This window comes from Erinaceus europaeus, chromosome 3 (assembly GCF_950295315.1).
Source record: "Erinaceus europaeus chromosome 3, mEriEur2.1, whole genome shotgun sequence".
NCBI lineage: Eukaryota > Metazoa > Chordata > Mammalia > Eulipotyphla > Erinaceidae > Erinaceus > Erinaceus europaeus.
The window spans coordinates 117934703-117959721 of NC_080164.1; the positions used below are offsets into that span (position 1 = coordinate 117934703).

Below are 25019 nucleotides of genomic sequence, written 5' to 3' on the forward strand. Positions count from 1 at the left end.
TTATCATTATGTAATATCCCTAGTAAGTGTCTATATTTTGAAGTCTGTTCTGTTGAAATTAGTATAGGTCTTCCAGCTTCCTTTTTATTAATATATTCATGCTCTATCATATATATGGTATATATATATTTATATTATATGAGAGAGAAGCAAAGCATCACTTGGACACCTGTGATGCTGGAGATTGAACTTGGGACCTCATGCACACAAGTCCAAGTTTTATCTACTGTGTGACCTTCTGAGTAACATTGGTTTATCTTTTTTATTTATTCCTAACCTGTGTGTATTATCTTCTTTAAAAACTTCTTAAATTGAAATCAGGACTATCACTGAGACTTGGTGCCTACATGACAAATCCATTGCTCTTGGTGGCTATGATATTCTTCTTCTTCTTCTTCTTCTTCTTCTTCTTCTTCTTCTTCTTCTTCTTATTATTATTATTATTATTATTATTATTTTGATCTGACAAAGGGAAACTGAGAGGGTAGGGGAGATAGGGAGAGGGAAAGAAACACACCTGCAGCACTGCTTTACTACTGGTGATGCTTCCCAACCCCCCCACAGGTGGGGTCCAGGGGCTTGAACTTTTGTCCTTGAAGTTGCAGAGGCAGAGAGAGAGATAACAGAGTCACAGGCCTAGAGCTGAAGATGACATTTAGTAGCTGGCCCTCAGTGAAAGGGATGTGGGTCAGGTGGAACTACATTCAGGTGACAGGATATGACAGAAAGGATGGGCTTGGATGGAGACCAAGGGGGCAAAGGGCTTCTAGTTGAAGTCTGTGTGGCCTGGACAGATGGTCACAGAGGGTGGCATCACCTCCTCCCAGGCCCAGGGCTGGGAATACAGCCTTCCCTCCCTGACTAGAGGCTGAAGTGCTGGGTTCTCATTTCAGCAGCCTCTTGGGAGCCTGATGCCACTTGAAGCAGGTTGGCCCCTCCTTTCAGTGTTAAATGAGCAGTGACAAGCCACTGTGCCTCCTCCTAGAACCCCCTCTCCCCACTGACCAAGCTGGAGATCTACCTGGGCTCTGGAAACAGACCTCTTATTGCACAGTGATGGGTTGGGGGGATGGGACACATGGAGGGGTTCTCTGAGCCAGCGTGACAAGCTGCTGTAGCCAGCACCAGCCTCTGCATGGCAAGGGCCGCTGTGCTCAAGGAGCAGTTTCTCATGCCTGTCTGCGGTCATTCCCTTGCCCACCAGACACCAGGCAGTCGTGGCCAGTGACCCGACCCGATAAACATCATCTAGATAGAGACAGAGAAATCTGAGAGCCAGAGACTGAGCAAAAACACACCACAGCACTGAAGTTGCCTTCAATGTGGTGGAGGCTGGGCTTGAGCCTGGGTCCTGCACATGGCTAAACAGTGAACAATGCAAGCTTTTTGACTTTTTAGCTCTACTATCTCTAGGGATTTCCTTTCCTTTCATTCTTCCTTCCTTTCTCTCCTTTCTTTCTTTTTCCCTTTCTCTTTCTTCCTTCCTTTCTTTCTCCTCTACCACTCTTTCTTCTATTTTCCTTTCTTTCTCCTTCTTTCTTCTCTATCTCCCTCTCACTTTCTCCCTCGTTCTGCCTTCCTTCCATCTCTCTTCTCTCTCCCCTTTCTTTTCTCTCTTTGTTTCTTTCTTTCTTTCTTCCTTTCTTTATTTCCTTTTTTCATCCTCTCTCCTTCACTTTCCTTTCTTTCTCTCTCTCTCTCTCTCTCTCTCTCTCTCTCTCTCTCTCTCTCTTTCTTTTTTTCCTTCTTCTTTCTTCCTTATGTTACACTGAGGTGTGAACCCAGGGCCTCCAGCTAGGAAGTCGGGAAAGAAGCAGAGAAGAGAGACATTACAATACTGTTTCACTGTCCATGGAACTTGCCCCAGTGCTCCCAGGTGGGGCTTGGACTCAGGACCTCATGAGTGATCAGGCACCTGCGCTACCTGGTGACCCCCCCCCCCCCACTAGGATGTTGGATGTTTCACTTAGGTAGATTCCTATAACCATTTCACTGGGCTCCCTTCTCTTAGCATAGCTTTGAAGTTTATCAACTTCCCTTCACAAGTCACGCCTTTCCACTGCTCCACAGTGGCCCAGGATTGTGTATTTAGTCACCAGCAGATGGACATTTAGGTGGCTTCTCATTCAGGTTTATTTTTTTTCCAATGGTTTTGTAAACATCTGCCAATAGATCTTTCTGTGAATGTACTGCCTCCCTTGAACAGATACCTAGGACTGAATTTGCTGAGTCATATGGCAAACACATGGTTAATGTCTGATAAGCTGACTGGCTGCTTGTGCTCTTTTACATTCTCTCCAACTCCATATAAAGACTCCAGTTTCTCTACCTCCTCTGGCCAGTTAGCCTCTCCAGCTGTATGATGCAATCTCTGTTTAGTCTTGATTGGGGTTTCCCTAGTAACCAGTAGTGCACATCTAGTCTGTGCTTACCATTAGCCAACTGTCCATTTCAATCCTGTGCCCACTTATTTATTAAATTCTTTTTGTCATCACCAGAACTTTGCCATTCTTGGCTGACTTTTTTTCAGAGAAAAAGACAGAAAAGAGGGAGAACAACAGGAGGAAACAGGGGAAGATCCCACAGCCTAAAAAGTTCCGCCATTATTTTGAGGGTAGACTTGAATATTGGTCACATATAAGTCAAAGATGGCCTCTTTCGTCTCTGTTTTTTAAGTAGGGTTTTCAACTTGAAAAGTTTGTTTGTTTATTTATGGAGAGGAGAGTGATTGTTTATGGGGAGAGAGAGAACCAGAGCATCACTCTGACACATGCAATGTCAGTGACTGAACTCAGAACCTCATGCTTGAAGAGTCCAGTGCTTTATCCACAGTGCCACCTCCTGGGTTGCCCTTTTGTCCATATTTATTTATTTATTTATTTTATTTTTTTCCATATCCCACCCCCTCCCCCGATAGCTTTCCCATTCTCTATCCCTCTGGGAGCATGGACCCAGGGTCATTGAGAGTTGCAGAAGGTAGAAGGTCTGGCTTCTGTAATTGCTTCCTCGCTGAACATGGGCGTTGACTGGTCGGTCCATACTCCCAGTCTGCCTCTCTCTTTCCCTAGTAGGATGGGTCTCTGGGGAAGCTGAGCTCCAGGTTTTGTCCATCTTTAAATAGGATTTTCTTCTTGCATTGAGTTATAAGGTTTTCTAAAAAAATGTAATCTGAATGCAAATTTTTTCTCCACCCTACACAATAAGAAAAGGTATTTTTAATTTCATGTACAGAATTTAGCCAAACATCTAGAAATGTTATTTATCTTGGAGAGATAAATAGCATTTATGCTATAACTATTATTTATTTATCAGATCCATATATGATTTGCAGACATTTTCTCAGACTGTGACTTTCCTTTCACTTTCAAAGTGACTAATCTGTGGTCTGAAGTCAACATTTATATGAAAGATGTGTGAAGTTCCTGGAGCTTAGGATTCCCTGAAATTTCTTTCTTTTTCTTTCATCTCTTTCCTTTCTTTTTCTTTTCCTTATGTTATAACTGGCCAGTTGTTTTTATGAGTGAGTGTGTTGAATGACAAAAAATTTTTTTTGCATGACCCATCTGCTCAGAGTACTCTAAAAGGTAATTGGCTTTATATAAAAATGCTGGAGGTAGCCAAAGTTTCTGGAGACGTCCAGAAACATTCCAAAATTTTTGTTTTTCTCCCTCTTTTGATTTTTATATATAGTTTTGGTATATATGTAAGTGTTTAGTCTTAAACTGTGTGACTAATGATGGATATAAATTTGTTTTTAAAAATAATATGTTTTTATAACAAAAGTTCTTTTCCTCCAGTATGTTATAACTAAATGTTTGTGGGTATGTCTCAAGTTTGGTAACACTAACTTAATGGTCAAAAGTGTAACCCTAGGGAGTCGGGCTGTAGCACATCGGGTTAAGCTCAGGTGGCGCAAAGCACAAGGACCGGCATAAGGATACCGGTTCGAACCCCGGCTCCCCACCTGCAGGGGAGTCGCTTCACAGGCGGTGAAGCAGGTCTGCAGGTGTCTATCTTTCTCTCCCCCTCTCTGTCTTCCCCTCCTCTCTCCATTTCTCTCTGTCCTATCCAACAATGACAACAACAACAATAACTACAACAATAAAAAACAACAAGGGCAACAAAAGGGAATAAATAAATAAAATAAATATTAAAAAAGAGTGTAGCCCTACAGCTACACTATTACCAGACAAGGTAAATATTAATTTGTTAAGGTAACTAACTATTTAGGTAAAAGTCTGAATGTTTAACGTGACTATACATTCCCAAAACTAAAATATATAAATTTTATATACAGGACACCTTTGAAGGGCCCCCAAAGGTGCCCTGTAAACTATCTTGTGGAAATTAATCCACAACAGATCTGGCATCAATCTGGCACTGTAAACGTTAAAATCATTATCACGAAAATGCGTTAACTCTCTAAGCAATTTGAGTCTGTTTAAAATACATATTTTAGCTAAAATTGGTCTTCATGAGAAGCAGATTGTTTGTGTTTCTTTCACAGGAATCCCGGGAAAACCATCTGAACCCCTGCACACCAAGACGTCACCCACTAGACGGCATGACTACAGTGGCACACCTCCCGAAACCCTAGATGTCACTTAACGCGATCTGAAGTACCTGATACACAGACTCCAAGGACAGAACTTTCTTAATGCCTGCTTGCCATTCCTGCTTCTGATCTGCCTGTCACGTGTTGGCGGTTCCAGCTGGATATCTACAGAAAAGCAGAATTCCAGCGGCTGACCTCCCTCATGCAGCGTTGCATCCCCTGCCAATTCTTCCCCTAGCCATTTACTTTGGACTGAGACTTGTATCGGACTTTCTGACATACCCTATAGACATTTTACACAATTTTAAAGCAGCTTATTTCCCTTCACGCTGCTGGTTTTTTATAGACTGATCCTGAGTAGTTCACAGACTTTACAGACAGTTGCCTTGAGGACTATACAATGCCAAATAGCCCCTCTGTTTGGTGGGTCATGCCATCCCACCTCCCCCTCATTATGTACCCTTGCCCCTCCCCCCCCAAACAGGGAATGTTCCTTTACACACCAATCCTTCCCTTCACTTCACACTGGCTTTTACTACTCCCCTACTTGTCCCTTCCTGTTTTGTTATATCATTTAGGTTTATGCCCCAAAGGTTTCTGCTCCATGATAGTCTTTTACAGACTTTGAACCATCTTATGCTATTACTAGATAGAAAGACAGAAAAGATGTAGAGATATTGTGAAGAGATGGTTGAGCAGGCTGTACTTAAACCTAAGAGATGAGTCCCTCCAGGTAAGTCTCTCTCTCTAAAGAGGGGTTGAGCACAGGAGGACGCATAAATCTCACAAGGTTGGCAGCCATTTAAGCCTTCCCTCCTCTACAGAAAGTCCTACATCTTACCACCTGAGCACGGCATTCCTTAAAAACATTTAAGCCTGCTCTATTCCATTTTTCTTTACTGTGTCCATTTAGATATAAAGGGATAGGAGATGTTTCTGAGGAATTACTCTGATGCAGTCTCCGCCCCTAGGTTTTACCACGCCCTGCGAAATCCTAGCAGTGCCCCCTTCAACCAATCCTGGCCCCACACGTGACCCCTGGTTGTTGCCCAATAAAAAGTCCCCTCACCACTCCCCCTCACTCTCTCTGGGCTCTCGGCTCCCCCTCTCACAGATCTCGCCCCCTTCTCTCGCCCCGTGGTCAGGTAGTGGGGATGGCCATTGCCGGCTGACTCCACGTGGCCTGAGTCACCCCCCCATCCTATAATAAAGATTTGTGTACCCCCTTGCTCCGGACTTCCTCTCTCTTCTCCACGGTGCAGCCCGACACCTGGCCCCAACTACAACAACAGATACTAATTAAAAGGGAAGGGGAAATAGGGTGAGAGAAAGGAAGACTCCTGCTGACTTGTTTCACCACTTTCCCCCTTGCAGTTGGAGATAGGGGCTTGAACTCAAGTCCCTCAGTTCAAATTCCAGGCTCTGACCCATGCATATCCTGTGTTCCACCTGCTATCCATCTCTAAGCCACACCTTGTTATTGCTCTCAGTGATTGCACTTGTAATGAAGGGCACTGTTTCTTTCTTTTCTTTTTCTTGTTCTTTTTTAAAACTTAGTGATTTAGGGGATTCGACTTCCGGAGGCGGAGCTACGAGCAGCAGATCGCATTCTCTCCTCTACTCTCCTCTCCCGGATCAACTAGGAATACCAAAGGAGACCACCTGGACCGAAACAAGACAGGACTAGAATGACCACAGAAACCCAGTAAATCACCCGTGAGTACAAACACGCGTGGCTGGTGACAGAGAGGAAAGAGGGGCCTAAGGAGAGATTAAGGGACTGCTAACAGTTCGACAGTCGGTCAGTGGAGACACCACCTCCAGTCTGCTCCACCAACAAGGGGACAGCTGAAGGGAGGAAAGGACTCCCCAGAGACTCACCAAGTGCAACTCTGAGTCTCAATTGCTACTACCCTCAGAATCTGGAGCAGCAACAGGGAGGGACACCAGAGTACAGAGATCTAACTGGGAAACCCAGGAGAAGACCTATACCTCGGTGGCATAGCTGAGGGGCTGTGAAAGTCTCTTTGCATAACCACTGGATTATCTCTGCCACACCCTGCTTTATCTCTTGGTCAGGAGTCAGTGATTAAGCCAAGAAGCCTATTGATAGTTTAAAAGCCCTCAGGCTCCCATAGCCTACAGGGGGAAAAAAAAAAAAGGCTTTTACACCACTGAACTCCAACTCAGGGATTGAAAAAACTGTTAACTTATATAAAATGGTTAAAACAACAAGAAAAAATATTGGAGACTTGAAACAGGACAAGAGTCCAGCTAAAAGTCCTCCAGAGGGTGAAGCACAAAACAACGAGTTCAACATCCAAACATTAGCTAAGGAAATAATAACAGGAGTGAGTAAAGAATTTGAAAAAATTGTAATCAGAAATGCAGGAACAAAAAATGAGAATATGGAAGAAAATTCTAATTATCTCATGGTTATTAGAGAGCTGAAAGCTGAAATCGCTGAGCTAAGAAGGCAACTAGCTGAACAAGCTAAAACAGTATCAGAGCAGGGCAACAAAATAGATGAACTCCAGAAAGCAGTAGAGGGCAGAGAGAATAGAATCAATGAGGCTGAAGACAGAATTAGCAAGATTGAGGATGAATTAGAGACAACTAAAAAAGAAGTAAGAGATCTCAAAAAGAGATTAAGAGATGCGGAAAACAACAACAGAGTCCTATGGGATGACTAAAAAAGAAACAATATACGCATTATTGGCTTACCAGAGGAAGAAAGAGAAGGGGAGGAAGAAAGCGTTCTCCAGGCCATAATAGCTGAAAATTTCTCTAGTCTAGACAACACCAAAGACATAAAGATTCAAGAAGCCCAGAGGGTCCCAAACAGAATTAACCCAGACCTAAAGACACCAAGACATGTCATACTTAGATTGGAAAGGAATAAGGATAAAGAAAGAATCCTCAAGGCTGCAAGAGAAAAACAGTCACCTACAAAGGAAAACCCATAAGATTAGCAGCAGACGTCTCCAGACAAACGTTACAGGCCAGAAGAGAATGGCAAGATATCTATCGAGTGCTCAATGAGAAAGGCTTTCAGCCAAGAATACTATATCCTGCTAGATTGTCATTCAGACTAGATGGAAGCATCAAAACCTTCTCAGACAAGCAACAGTTGAAGGAAGCAACCATCACCAAGCCTGCCCTGAAAGAAGTTCTGAAAGGTCTCCTATAAACAACCAGACCACCACAAATAGGACATATATCAAAACACTCTAAAACTCTACAAGAATGGCGTTAAAATATCTTCAATCTTTGATATCAATAAATGTCAATGGCCTGAATTCACCTATTAAAAGACACAGAGTAGGAAGATGGATCAGAAAACACAACCCAACAATATGTTGTCTACAGGAAACTCACCTAACGCGACAAGACAAACACAGACTTAAAGTGAAAGGATGGAAAACTATCATTCAAGCCAATGGCCCACAAAAAAGGGCAGGAACAGCTATTCTCATATCTGACATGATAGACTTTAAAATACATAAGATTAAAAAAGATAGGAATGGACACTACTTAATGCTCAGAGGATCAGTCAATCAAGAGGACTTAACAATTATTAATATCTATGCACCCAATGAGAAGCCATCTAAATACATCAAACTTCTACTGAAAGAGCTACAGCAATATATTAACAGTAACACAATCATAGTAGGGGACTTCAACACCCCACTATCTCAACTTGACAGATCATCCAGGAAGAAAATCAGTAAAGACATAAGGGAGCTAAATGAAGAGATAGATAAACTAGAACTATTGGACATTTTTAGAGTCATTCATCCCAAGAAACTTGAATACACATTTTACTCAAATACACATGGATCATTCTCAAGGATAGACCACATGTTAGGCCACAAAGACAGCATCAGCCTATTCAAGAGCACTGAAATCATCCCAAGCATCTTCTCAGACCACAGTGGAAATAAACTAACACTTAACAATCAACAAAATATTAGTAACAGTGCCAAAATGTGGAAGCTCAACAGTACACTTCTTAACAACTTCTGGGTCAAAGAGGAAATCAAGGAAGAAATTAAAATGTTTCGAGAGTTCAATGAAAATGAAGTCACAAGCTATCAAAATATTTGGGACACAGCTAAAGCAGTCCTAAGAGGGAAGTTCATAGCTATACAAGCACACATTAGGAAACAAGAAAAGGCACAAATAAACAGCCTGACTGAACATCTTAAAGACCTAGAAGAAGAACAACAAAGGAATCCTAAAGCAACCAGAAGGACAGAAATCAATAAAGTTAGGGCAGAAATAAATAACATTGAGAATAGGAAAACCATACAAAAGATCAATGAAAGTAAATGTTGGTTCTTTGAAAGAGTAAACAAAATCGACAAACCTTTAGCCAGACTCACAAAACAAAAAAGGGAGAAGACCCAAATAAATCGGATAGTAAATGAAAGAGGAGAAATCACAACAGACACTGCAGAAATTCAACATATCATGCGAGGCTTCTATGAACAATTATATGCCACCAAGCTAGAGAACCTGGAAGAAATGAATGATTTCCTAGATACCTACCAACTTCCAAAACTAAGTAAAGAGGAAGTGGATAACATGAATAGGCCCATCACAGCTAATGAAATTGAAACAGTTATCAAAAATCTTCCCAAAAATAAAAGTCCTGGACCAGATGGTTTTACAAATGAATTCTACAAAACCTTCAAAGAAGAACTAATACCTCTACTTTTAAAAGTCTTCCAGAAGATTGAAGACACTGGAATACTCCCTGCCAGCTTCTATGAAGCCAACATCACCCTGATACCAAAAGCAGACAGGGACACAACCAAAAAAGAAAACTACAGACCAATATCTCTGATGAACATAGATGCGAAAATATTGAACAAAATTCTAACCAACCTGATACAGCAGTATATCAAAAAGATTGTTCATCATGACCAAGTGGGGTTTATCCCAGGCATGCAAGGTTGGTTTAATATACATAAATCAATCAATGTGATCCACCACATCAACAAAAGCAAGACCAAAAACCACATGGTCATACCAATAGATGCAGAGAAAGCCTTTGACAAAATACAACATCCCTTTATGATCAAAACACTACAAAAAATAGGAATAGATGGAAAATTCCTGAAGATAGTGGAGTCTATATATAGCAAACCTACAGCCAACATCATACTCAATGGTGAAAAACTGGAAGCATTTCCCCTCAGATCAGGTACTAGACAGGGCTGCCCACTATCACCATTATTATTCAACATAGTGTTGGAAGTTCTTGCCATAGCAATCAGGCAGGAGCAAGGAATTCAAGGCATACAGATTGGAAGAGAAGAAGTCAAACTCTCCTTATTTGCAGATGACATGATAGTATACATGGAAAAACCTAAGGAATCCAGCAAGAAGCTTTTGGAAATCATCAGGCAATACAGTAATGTTTCAGGCTATAAAATTAACATTCAAAAGTCAGTGGCATTCCTCTATGCAAACACTAAGTTAGAAGAAATTGAAATCAGAAATCAGTTCCTTTTTCTATAGCAACAAAAACAATAAAATATCTAGGAATAAACCTAACCAAAGAAGTGAAAGACTTGTATACTGAAAATTATGAGTCACTACTCAAAGAAATTGAAAAAGACACAAAGAAGTGGAAAGATATTCCATGTTCATGGGTTGGAAGAATTAACATCATCAAAATGAATATATTACCCAGAACCATCTACAAATTTAATGCTATCCCCATCAAGATCCCAAGCACATTTTTTAGGAGAATAGAAGAAATGCTACAAATGTTTATCTGGAACCAGAAAAGACCTAGAATTGCCAAAATAATCTTGAGAAAAAAGAACAGAACCGGAGGCATCACACTGCCAGATCTTAAACTATATTATAGGGCCATTGTCATCAAAACTGCTTGGTACTGGAACATGAACAGACACTCTGACCAGTGGAATAGAATTGAGAGCCCAGAAATGAGGCCCCACACATATGGACATCTAATCTTTGACAAAGGGGCCCAGACTATTACATGGGGAAAACAGAGTCTTTTCAACAAATGGTGTTGGAAACAATGGGTTGAAACATGCAGAAGAATGAAACTGAATCACTGTATTTCACCAAATACAAAAGTAAATTCCAAGTGGATCAAGGACTTGGATGTTAGGCCAGAAACTATTAGATACTTAGAGGAAAATATTGGAAGAACTTTTTTCCGCATAAATTTTAAAGACATTTTCAATGAAAAGAATCCAATTACAAGGAAGACTAAGGCAAGTATAAACCTATGGGACTACATCAAATTAAAAAGCTTCTTCACAGCAAAAGAAACCACTAGCCAAATCAAGAGACCCCTCATAGAATGGGAGAAGATCTTTACATGCCATACATCAGATAAGAGTTTAATAACCAACATATATAAAGAGCTTGCCAGACTCAACAACAAGACAACAAATAACCCCATCCAAAAATGGGGGGAGGACTTGGACAGAATATTCACCACAGAAGAGATCCAAAAGGCCGAGAAACACATGAAAAAATGCTCCAAGTCTCTGATTGTCAGAGAAATGCAAATCAAGACAACAATGAGATATCACTTCACTCCTGTGAGAATGTCACACATCAGAAAAGATAACAGCAGCAAATGCTGGAGAGGTTGTGGGGTCAAAGGAACCCTCCTGTACTGCTGGTGGGAATGTCAATTGGTCCAACCTCTGTGGAGAACAGTCTGGAGAACTCTCAGAAGGCTAGAAATGGACCTACCCTATGACCCTACAATTCCCCTCCTGGGGATATATCCTAAGGAACCCAACACATCCATCCAAAAAGATCTGTGTACACATATGTTCTTGGCAGCACAATTTGTAATAGCCAAAACCTGGAAGCAACCCAGGTGTCCAGCAACAGATGAGTGGCTGAGCAAGTTGTGGTATATATACACAATGGAATACTACTCAGCTGTAAAAAATGGTGACTTCACCGTTTTCAGCCGATCTTGGATGGACCTTGAAAAAATCATGTTGAGTGAAATAAGTCAGAAACAGAAGGATGAATATGGGATGATCTCACTCTCAGGCCGAAGTTGGAAAACAAGATTAGAAAAGAAAACCCAAGTAGAACCTGAAATGGAATTGGAGTATTACACCAAAGTAAAAGACTCTGGGGTGGGTGGGTGGGTGGGGATAATACAGGTCCATGAAAAATGATGAATGAAATAGTGGGGGTTGTATTGTTAAATGGGAATCTGGGGAATGTTATGCATGTAAAAAAAAAAAAAGAAGTAGAAACGCAAAGCAGAAATTGCCTGAGTTTGGAGTATGGCACCAAAGTAAGAAAGCAGAAGTATACTAGAGTTTGCAGTGAGTACCTCCCTAATACTTCCTCTCCACTTTTCCAAGCTTTGGGTCCATGATTGCTCAACAATTTGTTTGGCTTTGTATGTCAACTCTCTTTTCAGTCACCAGGTTCCAGGTGTCATCAGGATGCCGGCCAGACTTCCCTGGATTGAAGACCCCACCAATATGTCCTGGAGCTCAGCTTCCCCAGAGACCCACCCTACTAGGGAAAGAGAGAGGCAGACTGGGAGTATGGACCGACCAGTCAACGCCCATGTTCAGCGGGGAAGCAATTACAGAAGCCAGACCTTCTACCTTCTGCAACCCTCAATGACCCTGGGTCCATGCTCCCAGAGGGAGAGAGAATGGGAAAGCTATCGGGGGAGGGGGTGGGATATGGAGATTGGGCGGTGGGAATTGTGTGGAGTTGTACCCCTCCTACCCTATAAAAAAAAATTAAAAAATTAAAAAATTAAAAAAAAAAAAAACTTAGTGATTTAATAGTTACTGATTAGGGAGTCAGGTGGTAGCCCAGCCGGTTAACCACATGTGGCACAAAGAGCAAGGACCAGCTTAAGGATCCCCATTCATGCCCCTGGCTCCCCACCTGCAGGGGATTCGCTTCACAGGTTGTGAAGCAGGTCTGCAGGTGTCTATCTTTCTCACCCCCTCTCTGTCTTCCTCTCCTCTCTCCATTTCTCTCTGTTCTATCCAACTTCAAGGGCATCAATAACATCAGTAAAACAACAAGGGCAACAAAAGGGAAAATAAATAAATATAAAAAAATTTAGAAAAAAATTAAATTATTATGCATTCTTTTACGTAGAGGCAAAGAGAGAAAAGAAACCAGAGCACCTAGTGCAGTGGGGGCTGGACTAGAACCTGGGGTGCACACATGGCAAAGCAGTGCACTAAGTGAGCTCTTACTTTTCCCTAGCCTGTTATGATGCATTTTTCTTAACCAGAGCAGAGCAGTGTTGTGCCAGGGATTCAACCTGGGTCTTGCACATGTAAATGTCATGCCCTTTTGCTGAACAATCTCTTCAGCCCTTCTTGGTTTCCCTTCCTTTAAATACTTATTTTATTTACTACAATAAACTTAAGAATGGGATAAAATATAGAAGGTCTAAGAAAGAATAATGGGTTTTATTATCAGTTCTAATTAAGTATAATGATTGTGTTAAATTAGGAGAAGAGAGGAGAGAGAACAGGTAGTAAGCTGATGATATTTTCACCAAAAGCCCCAGTGCCAGGCGGTATGAATGCTGGGCAGATACTCCTCAGCTGCAGTAACAGAGGCCTTGGAGTGGAGGGTAGAGGGCTGTGATCTAAGACACTGTGAGTCACCCATTTGTGCCCTGAACCCTGTGTAAACTCATGTCCTGGACCTACTGAGTCATTTGTAAAATTAGAAAGTAATTTTTAGTGTAAAGCAATAACTCCCCAATAAAGAAATTTATATAATAATATTAATAGCTACAACAATAAAATAAGGACAACAAAAGGGAATAAATAAATATTTTTAAAAAGATAATGAAAATTAAAAAAATAATTTTACTGGCGAAAAAAGAAGAAAGAATTTTGAGCTTCTTCCTTAGTTTTCTGAGTGACCTCAAGTGACCAAACACTCAAAAGAGAAATCTGGGTGTATGCCTGTGACTAGCCCTCGAATAAAATGCTAACTTAGACATTAAGATGGCACATATCCTTACAATGCAGTCTGCTTATGTAACCCTGCCTTTAGTCTGAACTTGGAAATCAGATTTTGATGGCAATGATTGACTTGACAAAGTCATTTTTATTCTGGGTACATAGCAAAAGCCCCTTAGGAAATGCTGTTGTTAGGCCATTGAGGTAATTCACTTGGATAGTGTGCTGCTTTGCACACTGCTTTGAACTACCCAGGTTCAAACCCATCTTCCACCGATTGGGGCCCAGATTTGAGCTCTGGCATCCCCTCAGGAGAGCCATGGTCCTGGGGAAACTGGTGCTTAACCAGCTGCACCCCCCCAGGCTCCTGTTATTTATTCATTATTCATATATATACATATATATGTATAATTTAATATTGGATAGAGACAGAAATTGTGAGGAGAAGGAGATATGGGAGAGAGACAGAGACAGAGACAGACAGAGAGAAAGAAAGAGAGAGAGAGAGAAGCTTCCCCCTGCAGATGGGGACCAGGGGCTTCAAACCTGGATCCCTGCACATTGTGATGTGCATGTTTAAGCAGGTGTATCACCACCCAGACCTCTGTCAGTCTTTCTTAAAAGGTTTTTTTATCAGTGACAGAAGAGAGGGAAGGAGAGAATCAGAATTATGTGCATGTACTCTGGTACATAGGATGCTGGGGATGTCAGTGTTGAGCCCAGGTCTTTATTTGGGATCACACAATTTTAGGTAGAAAAACCTTAAATAAGCCTCTCAGGTAGGGACAGAGTTATGGTCATCTGTCATGGTGATTATTATTGTGGGAGGAAAACAGGAAGATACTAGTAACTAGTTGATTTTCCTTTCTTTCTTTCTTTCTTTCTTTCTTTCTTTCTTTCTTTCTTTCTTTCTCTCTCTCTCTTTCTTTCTTTTTTTGTAGTTGATTTTCTTTTTCTTTTTTTTAACCAGAGCACTGCTCACCTCTGGCTTATGATAGGGCTGGGGATTGAACCTCAGACCTTAGGGCCCCAGGCATGAGGGTCATTTGCATAACCACTTTGCTACTTCCCCAGCCCATAAAGATAGATGACTAGTATTAAAGGTTTCAAAGTACTCCCAGCTATGCATGATTGGTTTTTGGTTGTTGATTCTCTGGGAAGAATGAAAATGGGACTTCTATCTATTGATAAAAACCCACTGTCAATTCTCAAAATGATTGGTTAAGGGGCCAGGTGGTGGTGCACCTGGCTGAGTGTACATGTTATAGTGCACAAGGACCTGGGCTCAAGTCCCCGGTCTCTACCTGCAGAGGGAAAGCTTCACAGGTGATGAAGCAGGGTTGCAAGTGTCTCTCTGTCTCACTTCCTCTCTCAATTTCTGGCTGTGTCTATCCAATATATATCGAATAAATAAATAAGGATTTAACTAAAAAATTTTTTTAAATCATTGGTTAATCGATGGATTCCTGATATGGATGCTTTAGGCCCAGCACAGAGGTGTCTGGCTCAAGTCAAACTTGACACACTCTGTAATCATCTTGTTTTGACTCAAAGGCTCCACTTTATTTATTTGTTTATTTATTTATTATATTTTTATTAGTGATTTAATAGTGATTGACAAGATTGTGGAATAGAGGGGCACAGTTCCACACAACTCTGCCACCAGAGTTCCATATCCCATCTCCTTTACTGGAAGTTTCCCTATTTGTTATTCCTCTGGGAGCATGGACTCAGGATCATTATGGGGTGCAGAAGGTGGAAGGTCTGGCTTCTGTTATTGCTTCTCCACTAGAGATGGGTGTTTGCAGGTGGACCCATATGCCCAGCCTATTTCTGTCTTTCCCTAGTCAGGTAGGACTCTGGAGAGGTGGGGTTCCAGGACACATTGGTGTGGTTGTTTGTCCAGGCAAGTCAGGTTCGTGACACAGTAGCATCTGCAACTTGGTAGCTGAAAAGCATTAAGATATAAAGCAGAACAAATTGTCTAATAGTCAGGAACCTAAAGGTAAAAGTATAGCAGATAAAATTTGGGGTCTTCATGTTGGAAGGAGCTAGAACACCTTTCATGCCTGCTTATAATATATATCATAAGCAGGGCCCAGAATACAGTTCACCCAATTAGCAGTGTGTCCTGCCATGTTTGACACCTGGGTTCAAAGCCTGGCATCACTTGGGAATGCCACAGCTAGACATTCTCTCAGCGAGCAATTTCCTTCCCTGACACTTAGCCCAAAGGGGAAGGTGTGAAAAGCTGTCATCTGTGAAGCCATGCTAAAATGGAGCCTGCAATTGGCGAAGTCATGGGCCCCTTGGAATATACCTAAACTAACATTTATTTGTTTGTTTATTTATTGAGAGAAAACCATAGCATCACTCTGTTTTGGTTTTGTCTTAGATAAAGACACAGGCAGATGATAACAATAACTATCCATTGTATTCTTGAACCCTAAGACAGCGGGAACTTCACATTTCCACTATAGAGGCTATATTTACCCCAGTCCTGTAACCTTACTTAGGGTGGGGCCCACTTTCCTGCATGTTTCTCTCAATCCATATCAAATAATATTGCATTTGCCAATCGCAACCTAATCAACGCAAAGAGTGCCACCCCAGCATGCTTCACTTCAGACTGTGTCCAGAGACTTCAGGTGTGGAATGACAACCCTTCAGCTTCCTCACTCGGGTGAGACCTTTCCTTTCATAGTATTCTCTAATTCCATTGCAGGTGTTCCACTCCCCAATAAAGTTCCCAAACCTAGATATAGTCCAGGTCCCCTGAGATAGAGCATATGTTCACACGTGTCCATAAACCAGGGGAAAATATATACCTGAAAGCAGAAGTACAAAAGAGTCTGTAGTGAGTAGCCCCCCCCCCCAACATGTCATCTATACTATTCCAGCCTTTAGGTCCATGATTATTTTGTTTGGCTTTGTATGTTAACTCTCTTTTCAGTCACCAGGTTCCAGATGCCAGCAGAATGCCGACCAGACTTCCCTGGACTGACGACCCCACCATTGTGTCCTGGAGCTCAGCTTCCCCAGAGACCCACCCTACTAGGGAAAGAGAGAGACAGACTGGGAGTATGGATTGACCAGTCAACATCCATGTTCAGCGGGGAAGCAATTACAGAAGCCAGACCTTCCACCTTCTACAACCCACAAGGACCCTGGGTCCATGCTCCCAGAGAGATAAAGAATGGGAAGGCTATCAGGATAGGGGATGGGATATGGAGATGGGATGGTGGGAATTGTGTGGAGTTGTTCCCCTCCTATCCTATGGTTCTGTTAATGTCTCTTTTTAAAAATAAATAAATAAATAAATAAATAAATAAACAAACACAGGCATAAAGGGACAGAGAGGCTAAGACCCCAGCGTCAAAGCTTCCTTCTGTGTTGTGTGGGCTGGGCTCAAACGTGGGTGCGCATGGCAAAGTAGCTCACTATCCAAGTGAGCTATTTTCTAGCCCAGAGCATTTCTGAGGCACATGAACTTGGGACCTCATGCTGGAGATTCCACTGTTCTACCTCCTGAGCCCCAATGCTCATGGATTCTGAAGAACCTCACCCACGTGGTTCCAGGTGCTGACCTCAAAAGTTCTCTGTTTCCAGCTGTTTGGGGAAGAAGAAAGGGCCAGGGAGGCTCAGGACACACAACATGCATCCTGCCTCCCCCAGGAAGTAGGGCAGGGCACAGCCAGCCTCAGCTGCACCAAGCCAGGTCCCCTTTGGCTTCTGTGTGTCTCTCCAGCTCTGGGCTGGGCCAGGCTCTGGGCAGATGTATTTGTGATGTGCTATTTGCCTTTGTCTTGCTTTTCTGAATTGTCAAGGCTGGCTCTCTATACACCTACTCAGCCACCTCCTTGGACCTTCCTCAGGCTATTTCCAGTTCAGTGAATTAAAATAACAGTAAACATTCACTATCTGTGAGGCCCAGTGCAGGGGCCGGGGGTGGGGTGGGGTGGGGGGCTGTGAGAATCAGATGGAATGAGGTGAAAAGTGGGTGCTGAGGAAAACTAATCTTCCTTTCAGACTCTCTCTATCAGAGGTTGAGCATGGAAGAGGAATAGACATCAGAATTGCCTTCCTGTTAGCTACTCCTCTTCTCCAGACACCCCTGCATTTTCTGCCTCCAGGGGCTTGGCATTCCTTAAAACATTAAGCCAGCCCCCCCTGCCTCATTCTGCATTCCCTGATAAATGGCTTGCTCCCTTATTATCTACATATCAATGTTTTGCCTGACCTAATCATTGTTTTGCCTGAAGATCCCCTCCCTATTTCCCCAGCCCCTTTTTCTTTCTCCGCCCCCTTTACCACTTCCTGCCCCAAACCTTCAAAAGTCTTGCCTCTCTGGTCAATAAAGAATCCAATCGCCTTGCCACCATCAGCTGGGTTCCCTGGGGTCGTCTCTCTCCTGTCACTGAGTAAGTTTCATAAACCCCCATGCTAGCCAGGCAGCCCAGGAGGTGGTGCTGGGGATGGAGTGATGGACTCTCAAGCATGAGGTCCTGAGTTCAGTGCCTGGCATCATATGCCCTACAGTGATGCTCTAGTTCTGTCTCTCCTCCCTTAGGTTAATCATAAATAAATCCCTTGGTGGAGGTGGGGTGGGAGAAGAGCTCAGGATCTGTATTTTAAATGCTGAATGTCTAGTGCATAGCACTCACTATTTACTCTTCCTGCTCTGTAGCTAAGTATGTGGTAAGAAGCTAAGAGGGGACCAGTGACATAGCTCACTGGGACAGTGTGTTGCTTTGGCATTGCATGACCTAGACTTGAGCTTGGCCCCCCACCACACTGAAGGGAGCTTTGCTGTTGTGGTCTTGCGTTCTGTCTTTTTTTGTCTTTCTGTCTCTATCTAAAGTAATAATAAAGACTAAAAAATTCAGAGGATTCCTTTGGTCTTATTCATAGACTTAAAATATTTCCTTTACTTTTTTTCCTTCCCCTCCAGGGTTATTGCTGGGCTCCGTGCCTGCACCATGAATCCACTGCTCCTGGAGGCCACCCCCCCCTTTTCTGTTGCTCTTGTTGTTGCAGCCTAGCTGTGGCCATCATTATTGCCATTGTTGATGTTGTTCATCACTGGACAGGACAGAGAGAAATGGAGAGAGGAGGGGAAGACAGAGAGGGGGAGAGATAGACACCTGCAGACCTGCTTCACCGCCTGTGAAGCGACTCCCCTGCAGGTGGGGAGCCGGGGGGCTCGAACTGGGATCCTTAGCCGGTCCCTGCGCTTTGCGCCACATGCGCTTAACCCACTGTGCCACTGCCCGAACCCCTTTCCTTTACTTTTATGAGAGAAAGTGAGACCCCAGAGTCCTGCTTAGCTGTGCTATGTGGTAGTGCTTGGGATTGAACCTGTGCCGCAGGCATGCAAATCCTTTGTGCCTTCACTGATCTAACTCCTAGAATTTTTTTTTTTTTTCTATTTTACACCAGAGGAATGCTCATCTCTGGCTCATGGCAGTGCAGGGGATTGAATTTGGGATCTTTGGTGCCTCAGGCATGAAAGGCTCTTTGCATAACCATTATGTTATCTCCCCTAGCCCTCCCTTTCTCTTTTAAAGATATTAATTTATTTATTGTTACCCAGAGCACTGTTCAGCTCTGGTTTATGGTGGTGCTGAGGAGTGGGGATACTGAACCTGGGACTTCAGAATCTCAGGCATGGGAGTCCATTTGCATAACCACTATGCCTTCTAACCTCCACCCCCTAGCCCTTTATAGATATACTTCAGAAACCATATCATAAACTTGGAAGAAGGGAATGTGTTGTTTACTCTGTGGGGCTGGGAGCTATTCAAGTGTGATCTTGTCAGATTCCTTTCATGGGTTTAGGTTTTTGGGTTTTCTTTGTCTTCTAATTATTTACTAGATTAAATAAAAGAAAAAAAAATAGTGATTGTTTCTTGTCACCCCCAACATTTCAGTTTACCAAAGTAGGCTAAGAGAAGAATTTGTTGAACAGTGATCTGTGTTCCTGGCCTGGAACTAAGTCTTCTGCTCTCCATTGTCCCCTCATGCTGGAGGGGCAGGGCAAATGGCTCAAGGCAGGAACACTTGCACTGTGGCAGCAGACAGTATGACCATTATCTTCTCTCCTCCCTATTGCCAGAGCATTCAGACCCACTCCTGTCCCACCTTATCAAAGGGAGAAGGAAAGTGGGACTTCCAGAATGGGGGGTGAGGGGCAGAGGCAGAGGAGAGCTGGGGAAGACACAGCTGATATGGCAGAAGGCCACATCTTCCACTTCTATTGCATGCTGGGCACCAATTAAAAATGCTTTTGGAATTCACACAAAGAAGCCTTATTCTGACAATCTGAATGAAAGCCTTGGGGCTCCAGTCTGGAATTTCTCCTCTAGCTACAGTATAGGGAGTGGGAGGCAAGATTCCTTCCCTCCTCAACCCTGCTTAATGGTGAGGCTAGGGATTGAACTGAGGTCCCAGAGCCTCAGGCATGAGAGCCTTGCAGAGCCATTATGCTATCTCCTCAGCCTGGTAGTCAGCTGAGGTAAAGAACAAACACCTCATCACAGACCCCTGCAAGCGTCAACCCGGCTTTGACCTAGCACGTTATGATTGGGCCCTCCTCAATCGCTATCGAACAGGCCATGGCCGGTGCGCCACTATGTTCCATCGCTGGGGAGCCAGAGACGACCCGAACTGCCCCTGCTGCTACAGACAGACTACTATGACCCACATAGTCAACGACTGCCACCTCTCCAGATTCAAAGGAGGTCTTTACATCAGGCTCAACCTAGCTACGGAAGAAGGGCAAACGCTAGAAGAAGAAGCCTGGTAGTTAGAAATGAAAACTTGAGTGCCCCTGTGCAGTGAGTAGAGTGCTGCACTTGGACCATGAAGTCCCCAGTTTCATCTCTGGCATCACAGGGGCCAGAGTGATGCTTTGGTTCTCTATCTCAGAATTAACTAAATAATCCCTTTAAAATATCAATAAAAGAAATTGAACTGGGGAGACAGCGTAATGGTTCTGCAAAAGATTCCCATGCCTGAAGCTCTAAGGTTCCAGGTTCAAACCCTGTACCACAAGCCAGGGCTGAGCAGTGCTATGGTAAAGGAAGAAAGAAAGAAAGGAGAGAAGGAAGGAAGAAAGGAAGGAAGGAAGGAAGAAAGGAAGGAAGGAAGGAAAAAAGGAAGGAAGGAAGGAAGGAGGGAAGGAAGGAAGAAAGAAAGAAAAGAAAGAAAGAAAGAGAGAAAGAAAGAAAGAAAAAAGGAAAGGTCATTCTAAATACCATCTTCCTTGGGGGAAGGGAGACGTGTTAACTAATAGAGAACAAGTTGATGAGAGACACAGGCCGAAGCCCGGGAGCTATGTCCTTGAGAAACAGGTGATGGGGAGGACATGACTTCCCAAGAAGAAAAGGGCCTCAGGCATGTGCCTTCCTGGCTGAGCTATCTCAGGGAGAAGGTGGAGGCCACCTGACAGTCAGGATAATTACCCTGGGTTAGGGTTCAGATTCCCAGTCCCCCATCTGCCAGTGTTCAGTTTCTGTCCTTTCCTGAGCATGTGACAACCCTTCCAGTGACCTGAGAGTGTTCCCTTCTGCTCTTGCATCCAGTGAGTCCCAGAGGAGGCATGTGCTGGAAGGTGGATGCATCTCTCCATGTTCAGCTACTGTTAGGGACACTTCCAGCAGCAGGTGCTACCTCCTCACTTGGCCAGCTGTCTGTCATGTTTGCAGTCCACCTGGCTGCTTTGTCCACCCGCACACACTGTAAACACTATGTTATAGTACATCCCTTCTTCCTTTAGGACTGGACATTTCTACCCAAATAGGCCTGTTTTAAATGCAGCACTATGTGGTATTTACAACTTTGCTTGTCTCATCTGCGGACTTCTTGCTTCTTTTTCCCTTCAGAATGGCGACAGAAGAAACTCCTCAGATGTCTTGCAGAACTGAGCAAGTTTTTATCACAATGTCAGAAAGAAACGTTAATGGGCTCCCTGGAGCCACCCGCAACAACCTGAAGACCTGTTCTGAAGGATCCGTGCTGAGTTTTCATAACATCTGTTACCGAGTCAAAGTGAAGAGTGGCTTTCTATTTTGTGGAAAAACAGTTGAGAAAGAAATACTGGCAGGCATCAAGTATGTTCCTGAACTCTCTATTTCATAGAGTTTTTTTGGGTGGTCAGTGGACTTTCCAGCTGGTACCTGGTATGACTGAAAATGCTAGAACATTTGTGTATAGTTATGCAAACACCTGCTTTCATTTTTTTTTTTTTATTTTGGCTAAATTAGGAGTCAAATGTTTGGGAGGGTGCACTGGGTGGAGGTGCCCAGGGTTAAGCACACATAGTACGAGGTGCAAGGACCTACACAAGGATCCTGGTTTGAGCTCCTGGCTCCCTACCTGCAGGAGGGGGAGGGACACTTCACAAGTGGTGAAGCAGGTCTGCAGGTATCTATCTTTCTCTCTCTCTGGCTTCCCTTCTCAGTATCTCTCTGTCTTATCAAATGTAAAATAAAAAAATAAAAAAGTTTTCCAGAGGTGGTGGATTTGTAGTGCTGACACCAAGCCTCAGTAACTGGAGGCAAAAAAGAAAAAAAAAAAAAGGGGTGAAGTGTTTGATAGGTGTTTTTTTTTTCTTTTTAAACTATCTTTATTTACTAGAGACAGCCAGAAATTGAGAGAATGGGGGTGGGGATAGAGAGGGAGAGAGACAGAGAGACACCTGTAGCCCTGCTTCACCATTCATAAAGCTTTGACCCTGCAGGTGAGGTCCAGGGGACTTGAACCCAGGTCCTTGCACATTGTGACATGTTCACTCTACCAGGTGAGCCACCACCTGGCCCCGGTGTTTCTTTTTTCTTTTAATTTTTATTTATAAAAAGGAAACACTGACAAAAAACATAGGATAAGAGGGGTACAACTCCACACAGTTCCTACTACCAGAACTCCATATCCCATTGCCTCCCCTGATAGCTTTCCTATTCTTTAACGCTCTGGGAATATGGGCTCAGGGTCATTATGGGGTGCAGAAGGTAGAAGGTCTGGCTTGTGTAATTCTTTCCCCACTGAACATGGGCTTTGACAGGTCAATCCATACTCCCAGCCTGTCTTTCTCTTTCCCTAGTGGGGAAGTGGGGCTCCAGGACACACTGTTGGAGTTGTCTGCCCAGGGAAGTCTGTTTGGCATCATGGTAGCATCTAGTAACTGATGGCTGAAAAAAGAGTTAACATATCAAGTCAAACAAATTGTTGACTAATCTTGAAGTTAAAGGCTGGAATAGTGCAGATGAAGATTTGGGGTCTCTGTTTTGTAGGAAGATAGTAGGCCTATTTTAGTTATCTTTTAAAGGGCCCATGACTATACTAGTTTTTTTTTTAAGCCTGACATCTGAGAAGCAGGTAGATCCAAGTTATTGTCTGGGGAGATGATGTCATGGCTGGAAAAAGGACCAGACAGCTGAGTCAGGGAAGATAGTAGCTTCCAAATATGGGAAAGGTATATAAATATTGTTGACTGTAAATCCCATCTATTTGATGTGATATGGGCCCCATATTCATCTTAGGAGCCTATGTGACCTTTGCATTTCCTGTAGATCTGAACTCACATTCTGTAGTCATGGGTAGGGATGTTCTAAGCTGCCCCAATTTCAGAACCCATCTTCCTCAGGTTGAAGATAGAGTATGTTGTCCAACCTCCCTTCAGAGGATGGGGCACTCTCTACCGTTGTTGATCCATGTTGAGGGCAAGGTCCTATGGGGGCCCACAAAGGGCTCGGTTGTACTGTTCCTGATAGAGATGACCAGTAACAATGGAGAGAGGATCTATTCAAGTTCTAGGCCCATTAAGTCTGGGAATCTCAGGACTCCCCAACTAGGGCTCCAGCTGATAGGGTGGCCTGATAGTGACTAAAGAAAAAGTCATCAATCATTAAAGTATGCCAGTCTCTTGCCCTTATTCAGTTTTTGCAGTCCTTACGTTGATAATGTTAGCTTTGGAGTGACTGAGAGAAATATATAGGAAGTAGGTGTGGAGGGTATCTAAGTCTAAGTAGAAACTATTTTATTAGGAACTGTATGGTGTCTTTTTAGGTCTTTCTACTTGCTTGCTGCATATACTGACTCACTGCAGACTATTGTACACTTTTGCTTTCAGGTATATATTTTGCCCTAATTTATGGATACTTGTGAACATATACTCTGTCTCATGGGACCTGGTCTATATCTAGGTTTTGGAACTTTGTTAGGAAGTGATCCACCTGAAATGGAATTAGAGAATCCTATGAAAGGAAAGGTCTCACCTGAGTAATGAGGCTAAAGGGTTGACATTCTACACCTGATGTCTCTGGACACAGTCTGAAGTGAAGCATGCTGAGGTGGTACTCATTGCATTGATTAGGCTGGGATCAGCAGCTGCAATATCATTTGGTATGAATTGAGAGAAGCATGCAGGAGAGTGAGTCCCACCCTAGAGGTTCCAGGACTGGGGGAAATAGAGGCTATAAAGAGGAAATGGGATGTCCCTGCTGTCTTAGGGTTTAAGAAGGCAATAGATAATTATTGCTATATTCAGATTATTTGGCAATTGTGTTAACTCTGAAGATCCCATTGTTAGGATTTGCTGTATCATACACAACATCACCATAATTTATGTCCTTTGACATTATTTACATATAAGCTGTATCTTATGGAGTAATGCCCCCCAGTTGCTTCTGTTTTCCCTGTTCTAAGCTTTTAGGAGAGTCAACATTTCAAAGACTCAGCCCATGTATGGTCTGTGCACCAAAAAGTTTGAGTAAATCAATTTCCCCTCTCTCATATTAATTAAATAGTTATTGATATAACTACAATTTAATAGGAGTTTACATAAACACCATTCCCACCTCCAAAACACTATGTCTCACCCCATCCCCCCACCCCCCCACCTCAGTGATGCTGAGCATCTACCCTAACCCTCCACCCAGAGATTTTTACATTGGTGCCCTACTCCATGATAGGTGTTTCTATTTGAAGGATCTACCACACTGTTTTTTAAAGTAGTTGTACCATATGCACCTACTTTTGTTGGAGAGGCATAACAGTTCACAAGTCACTCAGTGTTGTCTGAGTAAGGCTTGGGCTTTAGTAGAAAGAAGCCTGACTGTTTGATTCACTACGTCTTGATTGTGGGGGCATGATTCTAATCTCTGTGCTTCCAGTTTCATATCTGTGAATGAGAGTGATTTGCCCTTATGTTCAATGAGCATGACACTCTCTGGATACTTAAATGTCCTTTATGCTCTTAAAGCAAGAGTTGGAAAGTTTAAGTAGCAATATATTGTGAACTTATGTTGGATTTCAAATAGACATATTTTAAATAATTACTTATTTATAGGGGGAAAGAGAGAATGAAACCAAGCATTACTCTGGTATATGCCAGGGATTGAATTGAAGACCACATGCTTGATAAATTACACACGCTAGCCATTGTGCTACTTTATTTTTTAAAAATATATTGATTTGTTTTATTATTATCTTTATTT

General features: G+C 42.9%; 1 protein-coding gene across 1 annotated transcript in view; it reads left to right on the top strand.

The window, feature by feature from the left end:
- Nucleotides 1-21412: 21412 nt before the first annotated feature.
- The window catches only part of LOC103127540 (broad substrate specificity ATP-binding cassette transporter ABCG2-like), a 52226-nt gene continuing 48619 nt past the window's right edge, over nucleotides 21413-25019 (top strand). Inside the window, exon 1 of the mRNA XM_060187790.1 lies at nucleotides 21413-21635. Within this exon, the coding sequence (XP_060043773.1) occupies nucleotides 21433-21635 (203 nt within the window). The 5' untranslated portion in view covers nucleotides 21413-21432. The remainder of the gene's footprint in view (nucleotides 21636-25019) is intronic.